The sequence below is a fragment of the Falco peregrinus genome, chromosome 2, assembly GCF_023634155.1.
Source record: "Falco peregrinus isolate bFalPer1 chromosome 2, bFalPer1.pri, whole genome shotgun sequence".
NCBI classification, from domain to species: Eukaryota; Metazoa; Chordata; class Aves; order Falconiformes; family Falconidae; genus Falco; species Falco peregrinus.
Genome location: NC_073722.1, coordinates 85,306,529 through 85,332,079, shown reverse-complemented (window position 1 = coordinate 85,332,079; position 25,551 = coordinate 85,306,529). Strand labels below are relative to the sequence as shown.

The 25,551-nt window shown below is 41.7% G+C and overlaps 1 protein-coding gene across 2 annotated transcripts in view; it reads left to right on the top strand.

Annotated features, from left to right (window-relative positions):
• Positions 1–25,551, top strand: part of GALNT9 (polypeptide N-acetylgalactosaminyltransferase 9) — a 274,526-nt gene that overhangs the window by 101,111 nt on the left and 147,864 nt on the right. Inside the window, exon 3 of one of the 2 annotated variants that reach the window (XM_055796170.1) lies at positions 13,021–13,175. Coding sequence is in view for 1 of the 2 variants with exons in the window: in XM_005233300.4 (XP_005233357.1) it covers positions 12,935–13,175 (241 nt within the window). In the remaining variant the exon portion in view is untranslated. Of the gene's footprint in view, positions 1–12,560; positions 13,176–25,551 lie in introns of those variants that run through there. The other variant, XM_005233300.4, reaches the window with a different exon arrangement.

Genomic DNA, 25,551 nt, shown 5'->3' with positions numbered 1-25,551 from the left:
TATTTTAACAGACCATTCAAGATGATGGTAGAGTTAACATACTGTATTTCTGTTGTGTGCCAATTCTGTTTCCAACCTGTCCTATCAGAGGAACACATAGAAAGAGAAAACATCCTATTCTCTTTTGCCTCCAGCATGATCCTTCTTTCAGCTTTTCTATAAATCTGTGTGAAAGTGATACAGATTCATTTGGGTGTCCTTACTTATAAGCCTGGAGCTCCTTTGCATTTTGGTATGATAATACGGAAAATTTAGTGTGTTCAGAGATTGTGTTTCTCCCACCAAAGTCAGCAGAGGAATCCTTGGGGCTATATCCTGAGCTGTTAGGAACTGGTGTAGTTCCATTTACAGCTGTAGGATCAGGCCATGGTGTGAAAACAAATGCTAGAAGGCATTTTAAAAAGACATGAACTTTGGGATTTATTTGTGAATATCAATATTAATATTAAATTAAATATAAATGAAAAAGAGAAAAATTAGTATGAAAGAGCAAAAGAACTGCAAGAAACAAACAAAACATTACTTTTTAATTGGGTTGTGCATTCTCTAATTCCCTTTCCTAATCCAGTATAAGCAGCTGGCTTGTGACAATGTATTCCCAAAAGAATAAGCGATTTTCCTGTAACATACCAAATTGTGTCCATCATGGCAATGTTTAGTGTCTATCAGATATAAATACTTATTCTTTAAAACAAAGGGGTTTTCCTTTTCTCTGCACCCCAAAACCCTCAAATTCCCATTAGGGTAAGAATTTTTTATAAAAATCGTAGAATCATTTAGGTTGGAAAAGACCCTTCAGATCATTGAGTCCAACCGTAAAGCTGAATTACAACTGTAGGATTTACTGTGATTTAGAGGAGTGGATAGAAAGGTGTTCAGATACTTCTCTAGCTGTTTTAAGACACTAACAGATGTACTATGAGGTACCACAACTTGGAGAGAGAGATTTCAGAGGACAAAAAGTGGACAAAAGGTTTGCTCTTGCCAGTTGTAACTTGCAGCAAGTTCTTAGGGCTTTCTTATCCCATGGCTCTGGGACTTTAATACTTTCATTGGTAAGGAGATTTCCCAAGGTGGAACCCTGCCGTTTGGTGTTATTCAATAGCATTGCTAGATCTCAGGCTGGGATTTAATGCTGATATTGCACTGCACCGCCAGCACTGTTTTGATGGTGCACAGTTCTCCAGTGGGTTAGGATACACTGGTAGCAGCGGATGGCGTATTAACATCTGCCTTTTCTTCTAACCTGAGAGTTATGTTCCAAAAGTTACGCAGCAGTAAGGACTTACAGTCGTAGCTAAGGCTTTTTACAGGTTTTTCGGGGGTTGCTTTGTTTTGTGAATGCAGGAGTCAATCAAGACTCTGTCTCTCAAGAAAATTCCCTGTGATAAGTGGGTAAATGAGGTGATTTATTGTGGTAAAAAAATACAAAATAAATAATTATTAAAAAAACCCCAACACTTGAGTATTGTTTCTGAGTCTCAGCAGTAATAAAATCCACAGACAGGGGCACAAGTCCACTGCCATCCAGTGAGGTTATGTCTACTGTGCATGCCTGTCTTTGCTGAGTTTACGAATACGTGAAATTATTGTGGATCCACATCTATAGAATCTGACTTTCACCTTCAGTAGCCACAGGCTACTGGAAGGATATTGCTTAGTCTGTTGGCCAGGAGACTGGGCGTTTCCAAATTCCAGCTGTTTATACAACAGTCCAGTTGTGCCCACAGAACTGTAAGTCTGTTCCTGCTCCAACTGAAGTAGTTTTATCCTGCCATAATCCCAGGAAGTCTAGAGTTCAGTTCTATCAGCCCAGAACCCCACCATGGGAGCACACTCTGCACAGGTGCTCTCATCAGCTGCATTTAAAGAACAGTTTTTCCTTCTGGTTGCTCTTAATGCTGCAAGTTCAGACAATTGTGTAATTGAGTAACAAAGCGATGGAAGATGTGACTTAGAACTTTTGTGCAGGCCACAGAAATTGCACTTCATTTGACATGAAATTAGGGCATGTTTATCTTGATACTGTAGTTGACTCGTACTTAATACTTGTAGTTGTCTGCAGCATGCTTTGGAAAGCTAGGTGAGTGTAAAAGAGCATACATTCACTGATCCCGATACAGATTTTCCTTAAAATGAAGATGTTACTTGACAAAAGTCAGATTCAGTACTGCTTGTTCAGTTTTCCTCTTTGAATTTACCCTGATGCTATGCACAATTAATGGCAATTACATGAATTTACATTTTCAAGGCAGAGGATTTTCTCAGCACTCAATCTGGTCTTTATATCCAGGTCTTCCAGTTACATTAGTATTATAGTTTTACATGGCAGTATGCACTTATCTATTTTTAGAGTAGGCTATTTTAAGAGTAATCTGATGTATTCATTTATGTCTTACATAGAGTGAATGTTATAAAGATGTGCTATTCTTATCACTGCTGCCCATTATTATTTGTCTTGTCTATGGATTATGTGTCAGATGGAAGCACCTCACTGTCCCAGTTAAGATCAGGGTCCTGTTGTAGATAAATGCTCCATTCAAGCATTGAGAACAAAAAGTTTAGGAAAGTGCCACATGGGAAAAGGGGGGTTGTAAAATACATACTGAAGGATTCATCAGTGGAATCAATTCTATAGTAATCAGTAGTTGCATCTGTTACCAGTTAAAGCCAGTGGCAAGACTTGTTCTATGAGTATTACGTCTGGCTCTACTACCAGAAAAACTACAAATTTTTACTTTAAGACTTTTTTTTCTTTTTTTTTTTTTACCGCTGTTCCAAACCAACTTGTGCACCTGCGTCTTTGCAATGATACCTCTGCAAAAGGTATGCCCATTCTGAAGGCTTCCTAAATATTTCTTCAAACCAAACCTGCAGAACATTTGCCAGCACAGGCGATGAACTTCACTGCCCTCCAGCTAGCCAGGTAACAATGGCGTTATGTCTGGATTGGGCTCTGGATCTTTCAGGTGATGTATTGCTTGTGGGTATGTCTTTATAGTGTAGCGAATGTTGCACCCCTAGAAATACATTATTCTTCCTGTGCTGTTCTTTTTTTGGCTCACATGGGAAAGCATTCCGTGCCAAATGCCCTGAAGCCTTTCTTTGTGATACTGCAGAAGTTCCCTCTCCGTGTACTGACCACAAAAATTGTTAAGACCTAGGAGGAAACCAGCCTCAGCTACTTTAGCTACAGGCACATCAGAAAAAAATGAGATTTTTATTAACTTTCTTTTATTCTTCTTCTCTGTCCAATCTACCCTAGACTCTATTGGTAAGATTCCATTACATTCCAGTGTATTAACTTGCCGGCCTTTAGCTTCCTCTTGCCCTAATCCAGGTCTTGTTATGGTTTCCTCTTTCCTCTGTTCAAGAAGTTGCAGTATTTCATGTGACAGACAATTACTGTTTCAAGAGAATTCTCGTAACCTTTTGTCAAAAGTTGAATAACCTCAGTCTATCACCTGAGCTGTCCTTTAGTATTTACTCTGGCAGGGTACCATACTAATTGTGTTGAACAAAGCATGCTAACAAGCAGTAGTGCTTGCTCAGTGCAACATTGTCTCTGTTAAACAGCCATTGAAACCCCTGTACTTTACCCCAAGGTAGATCCATGCTGACCTCTGTCAAGGGTGTCCTCCCAGGGGCTGTGTGCCTGAGGGATGGAAGGGAACAGCCAGCACCAACAAAAGCTTTGCTCAGCACTAGGCAGCCTGTTCACTGCTTGTTGCTGATCTTTGGTTTATGTAAATCAAAAGCAGCTCAATAGACATTAAAAGATTTAATGTCATGAAATTTTTGTGAGTTGATACAATTGGACATGTTGGATCTAATATGTAATAATAAGTAGCATAAAGAAAACTACAGACATGATCCTTTCCATTTCATGTTTCCTTTATATAGGCGGAATATGATCTGTCCTTTATGGCTGGTATTAATGTCTGTACTTGGGAAATACAAGCCACCGACATAAACTATCTCCCTGTATTTAGTATTAAAAGCAGTAAGTGTTCTGTACCTGCAATTACACATAGTGGTGTAGTGGCTAAAGACATATGTAGCCTGAAATGCTTGTGAGCTTGGCCAGAGGCTTTGATGATGCAGTTTCACTGTGGAGAGTTTTTTTGAGAAATAATTTTCTCTCAAAATAAGCAAATATATAAATCAATGAAGCTCTTCAACTCCATAGCCCAGAGCAAGATTAATTAAGGGGGAAAAATGCTTAATCTGTCTGCTCACCAGAGAATTAATGAATAATAGAGAATGTCTTCCCAGCATCTACAGCTTAAAGGGTTATGAATATCTGTGCACATCGTACCTACATGTCCTTTCCTACTTGCAGCTCCTCCCACCATGTTGCTCTTTTGGTGCCTTGTGGCAGAGCAGATCTGTTGGTTTTCCGTAGTTTTCTTGTTTTGGACTTTTATTTGTTTTAAGCTGCATATGGTCTCTAAATCAATTGAGATGAAAAGCAAATTCTGCCACTTCCCTTATGGCAAGCTGTCCCCAGTTTTCAGACAGAGAAACTGAAAATTAGTGAAGTTGTGTGGTCTGGAGCAGGAAACAGCATAATAGTTCTTTAAGCATTTTCATAGTGCAATATAGTCTTAAATGTTCTCTTCCCACCAACTGGCTCATTTTCAAACATGGTGGTTTGTTGTTGTTGTGTTTGGTTTTTTTTAAATAAAAACAAAAAAACCCCAAACAACCCTTCAGAACTGGTAAATGGGACTTTGTCCTTTACTGGGAATATTTGGGAATTCAACTCAACTAGACAAGTTTGGTTTTGTCATCCTATATCCATCTGTTAAGGCTTCTCACTGGCATAGTTTTTAGGATGGAATTCTACCATACATCAGCTTTTATCTTCTTATTTTTTTTAAGATGATAATTTTTAAAAATACTTTGAAGACTTTAATGCTAGAAATAGTTTGCTTTCTATTTAAATATTCTGAACATCTCTGTTAAAGGCAGATACAAACTGTTCTAAATGTTCTTTATTACTCACACAGGCACTGTCCCTGTGAAAAACATCATACATCAGAGGCTGGCAGTGATTCTTCAGATTTGCCCAGTGACAAGCCACTGTAGTCTTTGCTAAAAATGTCAATGTCAACTTTATTTGCCAAAACATGTTTTCTTCTTTCAAGCTGCCAGTTGTTGTTTCAAAATAAATGGAATCCAAAAATCTCATTATTTTTATTGTTTAAAGCCAGCGTTGGGTGCAGCTCTGGGGGTCAGAAGGTAACAATACTAATTTACCCCTGTGCTGCTGCACTTAGAATATTTAATCTCTTATGACTTTGACATGATGACTGGCTGTGTTTCTTAATTTTGTTGTGAAGATTTTGCTGGAGGGCCATGCATCTCTTAATAATGTGCATCACGACAGAGACAAGTAAGTAATGAATATTGTATGAGGCTCTTTTCCTACAAGTGGATAAGCCTGGGCAAATACCTGCAGAAATCCACAAGCCTGTACCTCATGGCAGAATTGGGACTGTGGTGATGATGGCCAAAGATTAATCTACCCTACTGAATTCAGTGCACTTCCAGTAGCAAAATATTTTTAACTATTCTAAGCCAGTGATAATGTTCAGCTTTTTCATAGGCTTTTGGCTAGATTGGGCAGGGAGAAACATCCTTCCAGCTTTTTAGTGCCAGCAAAGGACTGTTGCATTTAACATCCATCTAAGAAAGCCAGCTTCTTTTTATCAGTCCTTTCAATAAACAGACTTCTACCTAAAGCACAGCTATATTGAAAGCATGTCTTAATATAAAACTTGATCTGTACAGTGTTTTCTGCCTAAGACATTTAGAGCTGACTGCAAATTCTGTACCGTAAGGTTGGCTGTTTAAGAGTAAAGGTGGAAACGAGACAAATGGATTCCAAGGAGGAACCCGATTGGGGTCATAGTCCACAGATGTCAACGGACACTTTGAGTCCAAAATTGATTTGTTCCTGGGATTAGGAAAACCATTTATGAACAGTTTTTTAAAGAATAGTACTGTCAAACAGCAGTCTCTGCTTTAAAAGCTATACAGAATATGAGAGCAGAGAGAGTGACTGCAGCAGAAGAGGGAACACAAGGAACCAAAAGGCAATATTGGTCAGTGTGAAAAGCAGAAGCCTCAGCATGCAAACAGCCTAGCCATTGTTTAGGTTTTTGTAAATTTTCTGGCAACAGGAATAAGCAAAGATGGATTTCAAGGAGTATAATGAGGTAATTGCTGTATCTGTAATAGCTGGATATTAAACTACATTTATATATCTCTTGCACATTTATTTTCTTTGCTAGAACTCTCATAAACGTAGAAGCTGTCTCTGAAAAATTCCCAGATTTATTTCCAATGTGCGACTCTATCTTATCACAGTACCTCTGAAATTTCTTACAGTAAGTTATCCAAACATCAGTCTGCAATGTAGGGTCCCAGCGCAGCAGCTGTCAGGCAGGTTCCAACCACCTTCCCTTTTTGAGGCACAGATGGACTGGACTGAGTCTCTCTGTCATTTGTGTGAGATGAGGTCCTCAAGTATTTGTTTTCTGTTTTTGCGTGGAGTATATCTAAGATCCTGCAAATATTCTTTGATCATGGTGAATGGTGATAATCCTCTCTTAGCAAACAAGCACCTATTCTGAAATTACAGTAGGAGAAAATAACAGAAAATGGATAGAGGACTATGCAGTTGGATTTTTAAAAAGTAGGAGCTCAAGTCATTCTTATTAAAATTGGTGAGAGCTGTAATGTTTATAAATTAGAGCTTTGTAAAATGTAAGCATGTGGGTTGAATAATTTAGTCTCGGTAGTTATTTATATTCTATTTTTACAATGACGGGTTTATTGGGATGTGTTAATGCGTGTTTGGATAATTGTTGGATTGTAGCTGTATGCTATTTACTACAGTGTGGTCATCAGCACAATATCACAAGCCTGAAAGCAGCAGATCAGCCTGCAGTTGTGCTGTGTATTATGAATCCTTTTTGCAGAGTCAACCTGTAGTTTTAATGCAATATGAAGAATATATGGGTAGTGCATTGCAGCAACAAGTGCAATGCTAGAACACAGTGCAGTCTGTACATTTGATGAACTATCCCATGTGCAAGTGGGAATTCCTGTAGGTTTAGAAGGAATTGACCCAAAAATTCCATTTAGGAAACTTCTGTGTAACCTTAATAAGTGATAATACTGCCAAAAATAAAGGGATCTATATATATTTCTATATAATTTCTGAAATATGTGTTCAGGTTTTAAGGCATCTTATTTGATTTAAAACCATCCTTGACATGAAGTTAAAATTCAGCACCTCCAGGCTAACCCTGTGAATACCTAATCCCTCTGTTGTGCCTGCAGCTTTGAGTAGGTCTGCTTGTTAGGAATGAGTCTTTGCACACTGTAATTGTGACCCCACCAATAAATGCTTATGGCATCAGGTCTGTAATAATTGGGTAATAATCTGTAATAACTGGGTCTGTAGCAGACAGGTCATCTTACTAAAGTAAACACATTCATCTTGTCTGAAACCACAGCACAGCACATTATGTTGTCATTCTGCTCTAAGTAGACACTGATAATATTCAGGGCTATCTAGTCACCATACACCTTTGCTTTCTGAGCCGACACTAGATGTTCCTGGCACAGAACCACTGCATGGAAACCCCTCATGGCTTTTGGGCTTCCAGCCTTTTTAATGCGGTGAGATGGATACCAGGTTGGATATTCCTCTCCCTGCGTTACCTGGCCACAACACTCCTGAGCCAGCAGTAGCAGGTATTTGGTCAGCTGTGAACATGCTCCAAAGCCTCTGCATGAATATGAGCAGAGTGGCGGTTGGAAGCCTTAGGGACCTGGCAGTGTCTTGTTGCCAGAGGAATTCTTTGACTATTGGCCTTCTTGTGCCACTGTAATACCAGCTGCAGCAGAAAAGGTAAGAGGGTGGTTGGAAACATCTCAAGTATGAGACAGTTGAGAGTTCCTTATTTATTTTACTCCTAACTTGCTAGCTACTTTTGCCAAAACCTTCATGCAACTTCATGCAAACATCCTGTTTGTTCAAGCTGCTTCTTACAGAGCCTACTGGAGCCGTGGTAAAAAGGGGCTGCTGTGCAAATACTTAACTGCAGAAGTATTTGATGGGCTGCAATACCTCTTTGCAACAGGACGAGGGCCTCAGTTCTGTATGTCTGGGTAATTTAACAGAGATCTTGGACTTTGTTGTCTGGTTTTGTTGCTGTTTTCTTCTAAATAAATACTACTTAAAGTAGAAAAATATTAGGCTATATTAAAACTCTAAGCGATGAGCTAGAAAACGTAGTTGGGATTTCATCAGGAAAATGATAGGTGATATTAGTGTGTGTGAGTAACTACAGCTGGAATCTACAATTGCAGGTCATCACTGGCATAATGTTTTGTGTGGTTTGGTTTTTTTCTTTCTTTGAAGCTAGTGTTCAAATACTTTAAACATCAAAGTCTTCCCTTCTACACATTATTCATTCTTGCAAATGTCTCATATTGTGCAGTACAATAATCAGAAAGGTATGTCTCTCTAGATATAGTAAATCAATCTTGTGTCCTTTTGGGAAAGTGGTTGGGAATGATTTTATGATTCTTAACTTGGATTCAATAAAGTTATTTCAACCTAAGCTTTTTAAAATTCAAAAAACCTTCAAGCAACTTTTCAATCAACCTCTCCTTGCCTCTGCCAAAAGTAAAATCTTACTTTGTTTCATCAGCAAGCCAATTCCTTCGTCTCCTTCTAAGGACATTAAAATAAAATTCAACAGAATTTTTGTGTTCATAAAAAACTGAAGCTCATATTGATTATCTGTGTAGGTACCCACCATACCTGGACTGCACAACAGAAGGCATGGTGGTTCCAAGGGTTCTGCTATAGAGGTGATACTTTGTAGGTCTGACATGGTCTTTCTTTATAACTTTTACTGACCATTTTTGGGGAAAACCTGAACTCAGGAAATGTCCAGGTGATGATGATGAGTATCTTGGTTGTATTCAATTGCTGCACAATCTACAGTTTTCACTAGCTGGTAAAAAAATAATCTAGTTCCTCTGTATTGTTTGAGGTTGGTATCTCCAAATGAACTGGGGTCAGGTTGACTTGGAGTCTGTTGCCTTGACTGGTTGCACAATGGACTCTGTAGATAATGGCTGTAAGACCAATGCTTTGCTAAAAGTTCTTTTCAAAATCTTTTAGTTCAGTGTTATTTGAAATGAAATTTACTGTCTCTGACCTCAGTAGCTAAACAGAACAGGATTGTAAGTGTAGAAGCAACTGAAGTTTTCCTCTGTATCAACATCTTTGTGCCAGCATGCAGTGTCCTGCAATAACCAAGAGTCAACAGAAACAAGCATGACTGTTGCAAGATCAACATTGTAAAAGACCAAGCAGTTTCAAGGAGAACCACAGACAAAAGCAGGTTTGGTTTTTTATGCTGCTGTTACCAATGCAGCCTTAGCTATATGACAGTCCAGTAGCAGCCCAGAAGTGCCCCAAGGCATTAAATGATCTTTGCTACATTAGGGAAGATGGCTGTGACAGATGGCTATTTTAGAGTGCTGACTGTGGTTTTAGAGTCTTTACCTCTAGCTGCTTACAACATCTTCAGCCAGCTGTCCTTCATCCAGGTGGGTTTTTTTGGCTGAGCACAGTGATAGCAGTGAGATGTAGAATATCATCAACTATAGACTGTCATTTGAATACACGGTATCTTGGTTTTTATTTGTAGCAGCTTCCTAATCTGTCTTGGATGATATGAGTGAAAACATGAGCCCTATGGGGACAACTAGGATTAAAAATCACTAAGAGGGTAATAGTGTGAGAGAGAGAGAAACTGGATTTGTGATGTGGGGTGGGATCCTGGCATTGCCTTTGGCTTTTTCTGTTGATTTGGGACAAATTACCGGTGCCTTTCCATGTTCCCCACTTGTAAGGTAGGTCAGCAATCAGAGCTGATTGGTATGATTTCAACAAAAGCATTTTTACTGGAATCCAGATGTTGCATATATTGATTTTGATCTAGTTTTCTTTTGGCACTATATAAGCCTTTCTGAAGGAAGAAAAATTGGAACCTGACCCTTTTGGGCAGGAAACAGTGGCTTCAGCTCAATGCTGTTCATGTGAAAATATTTCAAAGCTTTTTGGTTTTGTTCCAATACGAAAAGAAAATAGATTTTCTGACCCTGAAATTTTTCCAAAAGCACTACTGCCATCCTTCAGTCAGCTCTAATAGTATACCTTTTGTAACTTGCTTTGAGATCTCTGAATGAACAGTGATCTGTAAGAGCTAGTTATTATTTGAATGGTGTTAGGTAAGGTTTCAGCCATATAAGCATATTCTCACATTCTTCTGTACACACTGTAGAGTATTTTAAGCTGCATTTTTAAGAACATTTACTTCGTACAAGGCAAAAACTGTTTGACCTAAGTCAATCATGGATGAAATCATGTCTTTGAAAGAGCCCATTTATAACTGAAGTGATGTGAAAAATACCCCATCAAAACTTGGTAAACTCTGTAAAATAATTGAAGATGCTTTACAGCTCTTGGGACAAGCTAAACACTCATGTGTCAGAATCCAAACTGAAGTCCTGTGGCCAGCTTGTGAACTTGGAGTTTGTAATGGAAATAGTGATCTAACAGGTTCTTAACCATATCAAGACCAGCAGGTGTTGCTATAATATATTAAATGCTGTGAAGACATCTAATAAGCTACACTTGAGCATTATTTCAATACCTTTTCTTAAACCACGTTGGTGTTTTCTAGGGAAATGTAGTGCTATGACAGATTTGCAATAAGAACACTACTAAAATAATCAAAACACTGGAAAATTGCAGGTTCTGAGCTGTTTCTGCTGAGCTGACTGCTTCAGTGAAAGATTATCTGACCCTGTATTTAGATAATACTTATGTTTGAGAATACAGTACTGAAGGAAGTAACCAAATCATGCGCATATTTCTGTGGAGACATACCTTTTTGTAAGAGATGGCACTGCAGAAACCTGTGGCATCTTTTGCCAGGAATAACATTATGGTGAAACTCTCTCTAGGCTTGTTCTGTGCTGCTGATTCGTCCAACACAGGTTTCATTGGTGATCCCCAAAAGAAAAGGGGAGAATTCCTCTAAGACAGAAACACATAACTTCTCAAACTGCACCCTCAGGAGCCTTGCAGAAGATGAGCAGCAGGAAGGTCAGAAGTAGGACAGCAGTGGAGAGTTTACACCTCAGGAAACCCTGAGCAGGCCTTGCTAAGTTACAGTGAGTTCAGGGAGGTTGTAACTTCTGCTGGATTTTGAGCTTGGCAGCTCGAAAGTATAGAAGGGAAAGGAAAAAAAAAATCCCACAGCCAGGATTATATTATGGTATGCAGCCCTCTATGTGAGGTGGTACACAAAGCAGGACCACTGTGAACATGAATGGAGAAGCTGCCAGCTGAAAGGGCTCATTTAATGTCCATAGGTATTGAGCTTAGAGATGTTGGTAATTCTTCAGTGTTCACTGGATGTGTGTTTGAGAGTAAGGGCTGAGGCTGCTTTTTTCCACCTGTGTGTGATTCTATGACTGTGATAGGAAAGACATGGACCCGTCGGAGCATGTCTAGAGGAGACCACAAAAATGATCAGAGGGCTGGAGCAGCTCTCGTGTGAGGACCAGCTGAGAGAGTGGGGGTGAGGCAGACTGGAGATAAGAAGGTTCCGGGGACACCTTACAGCAGTCTTTCAGTGCTGAAAGGGGGCCTGCAAGAAAGATGGGGACAAACTTTCTAGCAGGGCCTGTTGCAATAGGACAAGGGGTAGTGGTTTTAAACTGAAAGAGGGTAGATTTAGACTAGACACAAGGAAGACATTTTTTACAATGAGGGTGGTGAAACACGGGCACAGGTTACCCAGAGAGGTGGTGGATCCCCCATCCCTGGAAGCATTCAAGGCCAGGTTGGACGGGGCTCTGAGCAACTCCATCTAGTTGCAGATGTCCCTGCTCACTGCAGGGGGGTTGGACTAGATGACCTTTAGAGGTCCCTTCCAACCCGAACTGTTCTATAACTCTGTGTATTCTTGGCAAGGACTTCGCTTGCAGGTGGACGTGGTCCCAGCCGTGTCGCTTCCCGGCAGGATCACTAGCCAGTGTTGGACTGTGGCTGCCGGGAAACCCGCGGGGCCGAGCGCGTTACCAGCTCTGCCTCTTGCTGGGAGCCTGTGGCCGGCTTTGCGCTTACTCCAGCAGCGAGGCGGGTGGGCCATCGCCTCACCTGCACGGCTGCGCCCGTGGGAGGGCAGGAGCTGCTCGGAGAGCTGCCTTAGCCGCGCTCGGCCAGGGCACGGGCTTCCCCAGGTGGGCAACGAAGAGAAAATGGCCACCGGTGTCTATCGTGGAGAGAAGCCGGCGCCTGTCCGCCTCGCCCCTCGGCCCGTCGTGCTGAAATGCGGCGGCGAGCGCCGGGGCTGCCCCGCGGGGCTCGGGGGCGGGCGGCGGCCCCCGGCAGGGCCGGGACGCGGGGCGGGGAGCCGCGGGCGAGGCGGGGCGGCGCGGCACGGCGGCTCCGCCGCGTGCATGTAGATGAGATCCCCCGGAGCACGTCACGCCGCACCGGCGCTCTGCGTTTGGGGCGGCGGAGAGCGAGGGCGGCGAGCGGGAGCCGCCGGAGGAGGAGAGGCGGCGGCGGCGGCGGCTCGGCGGGCGGCAGCGGCTCGGCCCCGCTCCCTGCGCGGCCCCGCTCCATGCCGCCCAGCCCGCCGCGGCGCGGGCCCCGCGGGGCGCAGGCGGGCGCCGGGCGCGGGGCGCGGCGGTGCTGAAGGACAGCTCCGCTCCGCGCCCCTCCGCACCCCTCCGCGCCCCGGGCGCGCCCCCCGCCGGGTGGCCGCGGGGCCGCCGGCCGCCGCGCCTTGATGTGCGCCCTGCCACGGCGCCGGCGGCTCCCATGGCGGTGGCACGGAAAATCAAAACTTTGTTGACGGTGAACATCTTGGTCTTTGTGGGCATCATCCTCTTCTCCGTCTACTGCAGGATCCAGGACCGCTCCCAGGAGCTGGTGCAGATCGTCCGGAGCGCGGACCGCCGGGCCAGGAGCCGCGGCGCCAAGGTGGGCAGTCTGGCCGACAGGGAGTCCATCCTGCAGCGCCTGGACCACCTGGAGGAAGTGGTCTACAACCAGCTAAATGGTACGGAGGGCTGCGAGGGGACGCAGCGCCGGTCCCGTGGCGCCCTGTGCCCGGGGAGGGTGCCGCAGACTGGGGAAGAGCACTCAAAGCTGGGGAGGGAAGCCCGGGCACCATACGCCCTGACCCCTCTGCTGAAGAGCAGAAAACAAAGGGAAAGATAGTGGCTGCAGGGGTTTGCTGGAGGGATTTGTTGAACACCCTTGCCACCCCCCACCCCCTACTCTCAGTCCAAAGTCAGCACATTCTCAATAGATGCAAAGTTAAGGAGGCTGCAGAGTTTGTGGGTTTAAGGATTGGTTGGAAGTCCCTATGAACTGTACCTGGGTTTACAGTTTGTCTGGATGTATTAACTCTGCATGGGTAGGTGTTTGCATAGCAAATACACTGTTAGGTTATAGCTGGAAGTCATATACTTGGTCTTAGAACGACTTTAAAAGCATTCTACTGAGTTCTTAAGCTGTGTGCTTCTAATGGCCTATTTAAACATACGACTCATACGTTTCCTTAATGACTGTGCCATTTAAATTTGACGTTGTCTTTGGTGAGGAAGGGAAGCACCCACCAATTCTTTTTATGACAAACCATTTCAATTCACCAGCCTTCAAAAATCTTGGTAGGTAAGCAAAGAACTCTTCCATGGTAGTTAGAACAGGCTAAGCCATAAAAGTTGTTATAGGACAACTAATGTTTCATGTAGAAACTAATCCTTCAAAACAAGTGCATTTATATTTGCATATATTTGTAAAGTTCTAAATGTGGAACATCAAGAAATAAGTATGTGATTAAATGTATCAGTGCTTTGGACAAGAAGAGGCTGAGGGAGTGAACTTTTCCATGAAATTGTAATATAAATGTAACATTTAGTGTCTAGCAACAAATAAAACTTCCGGTGTAAATATATTTAAGTACACTGAATGTGCTTCTAGGCTGCTGGTGAAAATCTTACTTGTAACATTAATTTAACAAAGGCTGCTGTAGTCTCAAAATGCAAACAAATAGGAGGGTTAGGATAAAGCATATTTCCTATTACTACTTTCTGAGTGAATGTATAAATCTAAGTAGGTGAGACTGTTATGGTAATATGCAGTTTACACCAGCAAGTGTTATAGAACACATATCCCCTTACGCACTCATCTGTATAAACAGGGAAGAGAGAAGGGAATGTGGAGTGCGGGTATCAGTCACAAAAATATACATTCATGAACTAGAGATAAAGTGTCAACAGATGTGTTTCCTAACCATATTCCAGAGCAGTTTCGAAGAATGTAGGATTTAAGGGGGAAATCTCCCTCCCAAATTCAACAAAGCCATAGAGTTCCCAAACTAAATTAGATCAGTCCCTGAGCTATATCTGTTGTAGCTCAACTGAGTGGAGTTTTTTTGGCCCAAATTGATTTGTTCTTGGTGGCATTTATAGGTGATACTTCAGGTAGGATTTACCTGCTCTGGGTTCATCTCAGCATAGGAAGCATCACCTAGAGAATCGCAGGAGTCCTTAACGTACCAGGCAGGCACCACTGCATGTAATGACTGTGGCTTCACAGTAAGCAGGAAGTTCTCTTGCAAAGTATGCCTCTATTTTGGAGACTTTTTTTCTTCTTCTTCTTTAATGTGTTTTGTTGGATATGGAACTTCATAGTGAAATTGGTTGAACTTAAATGTTATGTTGCTTCATCAGGTCGTGAGAAACACTGCAGATAGTTTCTTCTTGAAAGTACTTACACAGGAAAATACAGAAAGTTTTTCAAGCTGAACTGTTAAAATTTCCTATTCCTTTCCCTTCCGCTTCTTTCTGACACAGTGGGTGTTTTTATTACATAGTGGTACATTAACACAGGTTAATTATTTCATCACCATTGTAAAAAGATACTTTGTCACTTTCTCTTTTTTCCCTCCCCTCCATTCTATGGCAATAAAAATGAAAAGTCCTAAAAGACTAGGAGGTGCTACACTGGATTCATTGGAGTTGCATCACTGTAAGTGAAATCAGGATCAAGCATCTGCGTTTGGGCTTAGAGCACTGGTATTCCATTTTTAATATCATGACTCATTACTTATGCCATTAATGGGCATAATGCTGCTCTGGCAGCATTGAGATTCAGGAGAGCTTGTCTGTGATGATGCTTTGCCATGTCTCACAGAAAGACTGGTATTACAGAAGCACTCTTTCTGCTCTGGAGCTGTGCAGTTTCATCCTGATGTTGAGCGAGGTTTCTCAGATGTTATCCTGTATACTGCTTTGTCACGAGGTTGGATAGCCGTCTGAGGCCTTTGTGAATGTTAGTTTGTCATGAGGAGGGTCAAAGTCACTTTCATATGGAGAGACAGACATGGGTAGGTAGATTTTTTTCATAAGGAGTATGAATTCCTTGCATACCCAGAACTCCTGCAAACACCAGGAGTTTCAGTCCAGCTTGATATTACTGTTACAGTAGATCTGTCCAGATCAGTATTTCAATTTTCTGCTCTTGGACTTTTCTATTTTGAGATCAGCAGATTTAGAGCCACCTATTAAGTGTCTTATATTTTGGCAATAAATTCTGAGTGTTCTTTTATTTAGGTTTTCTTTTATATTTGGATTAGTTCTAGACTTGTAAGACATTACCTGGATTTCCCAGGGACTCTGTTGAAGATCCAGTGCATTAGAAAGACACTTCTGTGGGAGACCAGCCTTGCATCTGCAGCTAGGCAGAATTTTGTTTCTGTCACACTTACTTGTTTGCATGCAATCAAAGAAATGTTATTTGAAAGTGTACCTTCTGCAAGGAAAAATAAACACAAGAAGTAATGTTACAAGTGTACCAAGAGGCAACCTGAAACTCACTACCAGAAAACACATTAGCTTTCCAGTCTGAATAAAAACTGTGCATACAATGCCTGTGGAGGTGTGTGTAGAACGCAGAGGACCATGTATGAAAATCAGTAGAAAGCTGGTCCTTGCAACTATCTTTGGCAGAATAAGAATTTTTAGAACAGAATGAATGAGAATTGCCATGATTGCCTGCAGAGTCGTGCAGACATGCACCCAAACAATAGTTTTCAGTTGGCTCGTGCTTTGATTTTATATCAACTTAGAAAAATAGCTTGCTTTGCACTCAGCTGCTGGTTTTGGTGGAAGTAAATGAACAGAATGTGCAAAGGGAAAAGAGAGCAATGAAATGTGTCTGTGGAATTTCCTTGATGAAACTTTATATTGCCTCTTAATATTTGACTTTGGGTATAACATACAGTTTGAAAAACTGAGTTATTCTAGATCTAGTTCATCAATGTATTCCTTTTTTTTTTTTTTCATTTTTACTATGGTATTTCTATTGACCAATATGATTTATTGTCAGTCAACACAGAACTAATGCCAGGTAGCTTTAGTAGCAACTAATGAAATGGCATTGATGATAATACCTTGGTATTTTTTTCCTTTGCCTCTATTTGTTGTAAAGGGGAAAAAAATAAAAAGAGATTTAATTGACTGAATTTTTCCTGTAATCAGTTTTGCATCTGAGTCTGTTGCTAATGATTTACCATAGAGGATAAAGAATTTTTGATGCTCAGAGTAAAGCATAACCTTTCATGCCAAAAAGCAATTGAAGGGTCAGACTACAATTTCACTGTAATTGCCTTTTTCCCTTTTCACTGTCTCTTTCCAGTAATACACAACAATCAATACAGCATGTAATTAGATTTCATTCAATCCACAAAGATTAAGAGAGTTTTCATTTTCTCATTATGTATTCTCACATCATGTCTTCCTACCCATGTCTTCTACATTAGACCTCTTCGACCTGTTCTATTGCAGACAGAGGGATTGGAGGGATAAGTCTGGAGTATTCCCTTGAATTTGACAGATTATCATTCTTTACACATCATAATTTGATTTTGCTCTCTTTGGGAAGATTAAATACAATAGCAATTCCCAGTACAATAAATGGGTTTTGCATTGCGTATGCATTTCATGGAGGAAGCTGGGGAAGTGGACAATTCATGTAATTGCACCACATAGGCTTAAAATGATGGAAATAGCAGGTCCTAGGTGCAGAGGACTCATTCATGCAGACTGGGACTCCTGATTTTTAGAATGCACTGGAAGCAAAGTGGTTGCATTTAAAAATTAGCCCAGCAATCTGCATACTTAAAAGGTGCAGCAGTATTTTTAAAAGGATAGTTTAGTCTTCATAGGCTTGGGACTGGTTGAAATTGGTCCCAAATTTCCATATCAAAAGTAAGGGTTGGGAACAGGCTGCAAACGAATCATGTGAATGTCCACATCTGATTTGTCAAAAAGAAGCTTTTTACAGCTGGCAACTTTCAGCTGAAGAGTAATTCCATTCCAGAGAAAAGAGGTAAAGGGACGTGTGAGTGGTGGACAATTAAGTGTGACTGCCAGCCCTGCTGCTAATGAAACTGCATCTTTTCATACCCACATACAGATTCTTATGTAATAATTATTTCTATTTGATTTTTTTTTATGGTCTGATGCTAACATGCATCTGACAAAATTAGCACATAATTATCTCCAATAGTATTGACTTACTTGTGGGTGCTGGTCCTAGCCATGTGCTTTCCTTGCCCTAGTGAGTAGCTTCTCCACATGGTCTCCTTTTGAGTTTTTTTTTAAGAAATGCAAGGTTGGGCCTAGTGAAGACAGGAGTGAAAAATATCAACTCTGGTTTTTTGTTTTTCGAAGTTTGGCTGCAGTTTACTGGTTTACCATACGGTGTATAACAAGTTTTTTCAGTGTTTCTAAATTGCTTACTGAAGCTTAAGTAAGTAACTATTGCTATAGGCCTGACCTTCTGTATTGCAAAGTGATGTCCAAAAGTCCAATTTCCACTTCACATTGGCTTTAGCTGTGTTAGTCTTGAATTATGTAGTGGAGAAAACTCATAATCAGTGATTTCAGGAAGATTCTTTTCCCCAAAATAAGGGAAGAAAACATCATGAGTCAATGTTTGGATAGCCCCTATTAAAAATATGAGGTAATATTTGAAATTTTATTACTCTGTTTAGCCACTTTAGGAAGAAAAGGTCTAAAGGTTTGGTAGAAAAAAAGAGGGTAAATCTCTCTTGTAAAACAGGTAAAATTACATCCAACTATTCAAAATATTGACAAATACAAAAAATATATCCCCATTCCAGCAGCACATCAGTGATTTTGAAGTCACTCCTTGTACTCTGTCTCATATACTAGTAACTGGTTTTTTAATGTAATGTTTCTGCTTTTTGCATTTGTAGCTGGGAAGAAAGTTTATTTTGACAGAAAAATCATGTGGCAGTTTTATCACTGACTCATTTATATGTGCAGAACTTGAATCATTTGTACTATGTAGGATTAAAGATTTGTGGTTTGTTTTTTTTTTAAAAAGTGTTTACAGAGGTGGAAAGAAAACCTTTGACTGATGTTTTTGTTGCCTTTTAGGAGGTATTCTCATTCAGTTTCTTTCCATTTCTTTGTGGATGTGGCTGGAGTTGGAAAAGCAGAGGTCTGTCATCTTTCTAGTGAATAGCTGCAGTGTGGTTGTTGCACATCTATAATCGTCATGCAGGTTTAAAGGATTAGAAAAACTTGCTGTAACTTAATAACCTTGATAGTGGGATGTGGGGTTGTTTTTTGGGTTTTGGGGATGGTAGTGTTTATTTGACTTTTTTAAGTAAGTAAGGGCAGATAGTACTTAAACCAAGAACATAATTCAAGAATGCAGTTCTAGCCACTGAGTGCATGGCTGTTCTCCAAGGGAATAATAAGATTTATGAAAGGAAGGAAAAGAAATGAGTCATGTTTGACAAATCTTCTTTTTATTAATGCCCCTCTCTAACCTTACTAATGGGTACTCAGTCTCTCTTTCTCATATACTTAGCATAGTTTTTTGTTATTATTTGTGGGGTTTCACTTGGCAGTCATTTCCATCACTTAGTTTAAACTAACGAACTGAAAGTGGTGGTGGTGGGGGGAAGGAAAGAAAAAGAGCCTGTGACGTGATGGATAAAAGGAAGGAAGCAAGCCAATGACAGCAGAGCAGCTTTCATCCTTGTTGTAGTCCTATTGATCAAAACTGTCCTCTGAAACAGGAGAACTTTAGCTTCTGAAAATGAAAGCCACAGATCCTCCAGCAACCCAAAGTCATCTCCTGAGAGCACAGAGCTAAAGCAGCCAAGTGTTAACTGGATGTGCACATGACTTGTGTCTGCTTTTCCTAAAACCCATAGCTATGGTGCCATAGAAATAGCTGTGAATGTCTGAAAGCTTCTTAGGTGGAGGCAACATCCGTTTCAAGGACAGCACAGCAGATGCAAACCGATTAAAAATTGTCTTTCTGCCCTATAGTTTTTATCCTTTCGGGTGTTCTGGAATATCCAGGTTTCCCAGAGGCTTTTGGAGACAAGCTGCAGTGCAACTGACACTTGCTGGTTACTCAGCAAATCCTGTAGGACATAAGAAGAGCAAAAAAATTACCTGTACCGGGGCTATCTCCTGAACCAAGATTTGTTTGTCTTATGGAACAGAAGGGAGTAATCAGGGAGCAGCATGATGTGACTTGGTCTCAGGTCCTTTCATTTAGCTGGGGTTACTTGGAGTTCAAGTGCATTGTAGTGCTGTTGGGAATGAAGGTGACAATTTTGGTTCTGTGATTTATTTCTGTCTGATCTGCTAGGCTTTCGAGTCCTTGTTTGCAAACTCTCCAGTACACTGAAAAGTATGGAATTTCACCTGTTGAAGATAGCTTCAAAGCTTGGTAGGCTTCGTCTCTTCAGTGTTGGCTTACCTCTTAATTTCTGTCCTGTCTTCTTTCATCACCCACAGTATCCGCACTGGTAGCATACAAGAGTGTAGCCCATATAATCTGTATGACTTCTCTGGCCGTGGTTTTTTGAATTCTGAAGCAGTAGCAAAGGGCCTTCATTTGCATCAAGAAGAGGTCTGACTTCTGTTGAGTTCTGCTTTGTTATCCCTCTGTTTGGCATTCTCCTCCCACGGTGAGGGAAGAGGGTTTGTGCTTCTGTGGTTCTTTGCACTAGCTTTTTCTTTCACCTGGTTTAGCTAACTGGGACTCATGGCTACGTATGGAAAGACAGTGCAGCAGCACTTTCTGTGGGAAATCCAGTGGAACATCCAGAGGAGCTCTCACACAGGTTTCCTACCCCTCTTACTTCATTTGTCAGGCCATTTAATTTCTGAATAATTGCATGTTTGTTTGTGCCTCTTACATCATCTCGCTGAAATGTGTGTTGAGAGGGCTAGCTTTAATGTCAATAGACAAGTTTGTTGGTCTTTTACTAGTAAGAGGAAGAGATGGATGTCCTCAGGATAACAAACCCACGTGCTGTTCGCCATCAGGCTAAATTACTCTGTGTATTCTGCCCAGTCTTGTAACGCTGCCTTGCAAAGCAGACGTGGCTACCTGCTTCTCCCTTTATTTTACTGGGATGACTTGTTCCGAGGCATGGTTCTCAAGCCAAGGATGAGCCTGAGACCATAAATTGTTTCATATCCTCAGTGGGGGGAGTCCTTAGTGAAACAGTGCAGTAGGAAAGGGCCAGTTCTGGGAATCTCTGACAAATGGCAAAAGGCCTAATGTATATATTTTTTTCCAAGTGTGTCCTTGATTGCTGGCTTTGGAGGAGGGCCTGAGGGCAGCTGCAGGGTAGATAGCTGAGGAGACAACAGACTGATTCTGTTTTGTTTTCATGAGCAGCGTGGACACAGAGTTTTCTCAGGGGCTGAAGAGTTGTCTAAGTAAATGAGGAAAACATTTTTAGAAAAGGTGAGAATATAGTTTTCTGGGTATTTTAAGCTTTATACCACCTCCTGTGGAGCCATTCTCTAGAAGCCCTTTCATTTGCCACCACAGACTGATTTATAATTCTAATATTTGAGCTGTAATTTGCATGTCATCCTGGGAGAATGGGCAATGATTAAGAAAACAAAACCAAAGAAAAGATTTTTGAAAGAGCTTCTTTAAGCACTGCTACTTAAAAATGGCTCTGTCAGGCAGCGGTATTTGATGCCAGAATACTACAGGAGGGGGTTACCTATTTCACAGCATCATTTGGAAATCACATCTAAATAACCCAAACTCAGTGGATGAAAATACAAAGGAACATGTTGGCCTCTGGGATTCTTTAGTGCATTTGCTTCGGTCTTAACCTCCTGCGCTAAATGTTAGCGCAAATGCCTAAGAGGCGGCTGTAATGTCAGCATCTCCCTTGGGTTGAATAGCCACTGTGAAATGGTATAGCATTGGCAAAAGCCATGCTATCCCCCAACAGATCCCTGACACCGCCTTCGTCTCTGCAAGACCAAAACAGGTCTGTGGAAAGAAGCTGCTGACGTAAAGGCCTTTGCTACCTCAGTGCCACTGGACTCTGCTCCAAGAAAACAATTCCTTGTCTCTGTAAAACACTGCTTTCTCCTCTTCAGGCAATTAACTGTGCCAGGAGGGAGAGGAGAAAATCTGAGTCTGTATAGGCAAAAGGCAGCCATGGAACTCAATTATCTACCTTTTATTTATATTTCAGAGCTACTTATACAGGCAATCCGGTTGCTTTTACAGGAGTACTCATAAGAAAAAGTGATCACTAGTATAATGGTCTCACTTGATAAGCCATGATTCAAACCAGGCTTGCTAGAGTTGCTTTTGAATCACTGCTTGCTGCAAGCAGCATAAAACATCTCCCATCTAGGCTTTAATGTCTGATAAACTGATCGGGGAAGAAAATGAATCCTGCCAGGTCTCCCTCTTTTGTGAATTTCTTTAAATATCCAGATACTCCAAAACGCAAGTACTACTTACAGAAGTTCATGCAGGGCTGTGTTAGACTAGGCAGATGCCTGTGAGGGATGACCTCTGTCAAAGACTTCATAGACTCGTGAAGTACAGAGCTGGTCTCTGTGGGATTACTGGTGCGTTACTAGTTTTTGTTCCTGGGGAGAACTGTTAAAAATCACGGGTGTGGTACAGTCAGCAGTCATGGTTAGTCAGGAACCTGTGAGGTGCAAATCCAACACAGCTTTCTAAGCAAACCACAGATGCTGCCAACTGCTGTCCCACTGTCAGCAGTGCGTTGTGTGGACAGTGACAGATACTGCTGGTTGGATGGGCTAACTTGCTCAGATAGGTTTTTATGCCTGTAGCAATGATCCATATTCTCCTCAGCTCACCCATGCGCTTAGTCCTATTGGAGTCAGTCAGCTAAATTCATTCTTGCTATTGATCCAGAAGCATCAGCACAGCCAGTAGTTACCAGCATAGTAACTCCAGTAGTAAATTTTGCCAAATGAAGGTACTTGGGCCACAGGATGAACAGTATATTGGCTAGTTATGATGGTGTGTAAGTACTATAAAGGATGAATTCATGCTGTGTCCCTGTACTAATTTAGTATGGTTGAGAACAGGATCTTTCCTCCTTGAAAGCTTTGGAGTGATTCCCCTTCCTGGTACAGATCTAGTGAGCTTTGTGTTTCTATCTCTGACCCCTACTACTGGAGTCTTTGATGGCTTTTGTTTGCACTGTTTGGCTCCAGTTTGCGTTTCGCAAAAAGAATACACAGATCAGGAGGTCAGATTATCGTGGCTGTCTTGCTCCTGGTATCTGAGCAAGCTTTGTTCAGAGATTGATTTATCTGTTTCCACAACACTGCACAGTACTCTTATCTACCTACCATGGAGCAAAACCATATCCTCTTCTCACACCATATCTGTTACGTATGCTGCAGGACACAACCCCCCTTGCCTCAGCTACTGCCTGTGCTCTCATGGACATAGTTCCCCCATCCCTCAGCCATTGTCTACATGGTAGAAGCTCTTCACTTTTGACCTTTGAGATCTGCTTCTGCCTGTGATAATTTTTGTCTCAGTTTGACAGCACTGGGCAAGTTGGTGCCTAACTCACAGACTAGGCTTTTCCTCAAGATTTGACTGAATAAGTATTTTCAGTATGGATATGCAATTAAATGTGTATAGATTATCTGCATCTCAGCTGAATGCTGTAACCACTAGTATATTGTTTAAAAAAAAACACAAAAGGAGGATCATATAACTTTCCCTTTCCTTTATGTGAAGGATAAGGCATCTGCTGCATTCTTTAGAGCTGCGGGTCTTACAGGGGCAAATATTTCCAGACTTCAAAGCAAGGATGGGTCTTTTCATTCCTGCTTTTTCAGCATCCTTTGTTGACTAGCCCCATCCTGAGCCTCAGCCAAAGGTTTGATCTGTTCCTGGAGGGAGGGCAGGTCCTTCCTGCAAGCACCTGCTAGCACCTAGGAGTTATCCTCGGTGTGGTAGAGCACTTTGGAATGCATCAAAACTGGAACTTGTGCAAGGTCACTCACACTCTCAACTTCTGTTTCCCCCAGCCCAGACTGGCATCCTAGCCAAGGTACTGCTGTACCATTCATAAAGCAAAAGGGACTTCGTTGCACAGGAGTTCGTTTTTTTGGAAGGTATCCACCATGACAGCTGGAAAGCCCTCTCCTGCAATACTGGAGAAGTTTGCTTCTCATTTTGTCTCTGGCATTTTTGGTGGGGTGATAGGGTTAATTGGTTGTTTTTCATTTGATTCTTTATGCTAGTTTTATATTTTATTTGGCAATAGGGCCTCACTGCCCTTTTAGAAATTGAGGTGGTTTTTTTTACAGCTCTCACATGCCTCTAGGATGTGAAGCTTTTGTAAATAAAAATGTATTTTTTGTTATATTCACTCATTTTCAGACAAGCCTTGTGTTGTAGAAAAGATTGGTGGTGTTCTTTCCTGTGCATACTGAACTGAAGGCAGCGATAAGACTAAAAATATCCCCAATAGAAATAACATTGTATAACCCAAAGGTTAGTCTTGCTCAGGATTAACATTTGCAGTTGCTTTATAGAGTCCCTGTAAGGCAGAGTTCTAGCCATCCGGCCATACGTAAAGTAAGGCTACAGATAGCTGCAAAATTTTGCATCTCTAGAACTCGATCCCATTGGTGGCTACCACAAGCAGAAACCTGCTGATGAAAGATGCTGATACCCATTGTGCACCTGTCAGTTGGCCAATGAAGGTTACGTGTTCCTGTGTTGTGTTACAAGCACTGTGCTAGAGGTGCTGGGCAGGGACTAGGTACTCTTCACACCTCTAATAGGAAAACCAGATTTTGCCACACGGGGCTGTCCTAAAACATGATGATAGATTGCCGGTGACTCCATGTAACAGATGGGAGTGGGGTATGAAGCAAGAGCGAGCTGATCATGTTCAAGTTACTAAACAACCTAATACTAAGATGTCTAACTGCTGAAATTGTTGATGCTTGCAACTTACACAAGCAGTGAGTGCGTTTGGCTTGGAAAAATGGGTGGTTGACATAATTTCTGTGTCACATGGACAATCCCCAGAATCAAGGTCTGTGGATTTAGGCTTGTGACTTCCAGCACAATTGCAGGGACGTGGGCTGCCAAATGCTCTGCTGGAGCCTGCTTGTGTGTTTCTTCCTGGTGACCAGTCTTTTCTCCCACTTTTTGATGATCTTTTGCATCCAGTAGAAGCTGCAGCTCTCTCAACACTTGAAGAATTTCTTTTGATCATTCACTGCTGGTATTGTAGGGAGCAGTGAAAAGATTTGCAGTGAATTAATTAGAAATTTCCCATCTTTCTTTAATATTTGGCAAACTCACTTGATATATCCTTCCTGGGATAATCCTTTAGGCATAGACCTGAACATGTCAGCACCTGCACTGAACAGCTCTCAGCTAGTCCAGCTTTGAATAACCAAACCCAATAATTTTTTATTTTAGATTGGTGCTAGCCTGATCCTCCTCCTGAAATAGATCCATCTGGCTCAATGTATTTTCATTCAACAGACAATCAATTCTGGAATGAAAGTGGCTTTCACAGTACTGGTATCCAGTGGGGTTATATGTAAAACCTGTTTTCTGATAGAGTCAGCTTGGTATGGTTCCCACATTCCCAGCCATGTTCCCATTTCAGGCCTACAAGACTCGGAGCTGGGCTGCAGAGAGCCTGTTCAGATGAGATCAGGGAATTAAGAATTTCTTCTGTGATTCATTCTGAACCTGATCTGCCTAGTAACTGGATTCATTGTCTCCTGCTTTCTGTCACACATTAAAAAGTTCACAAAGTGAGGTTTTTAAGTCTTCCTTGCACAATGAGAGGAGTGAAGAGAAGATAGGCAGAAATGGAGGAGAAATATTCATGAGAGAACAAAGACATGGCCTAACTGAAGTTGGGGTGGTGCAGCCTGGCATGCCCATGGACATGGGTTGAGTGATGCAGCCCTCAGAGGTGGTGTTGAACAAAAGGGATTTTTGCCTATGTTACAGGACTACTTGTTTAGGCATCTCTCAGCTTTTAATCATACCGACAAGAAGCTGGAGCACAAATACTGCTGTCT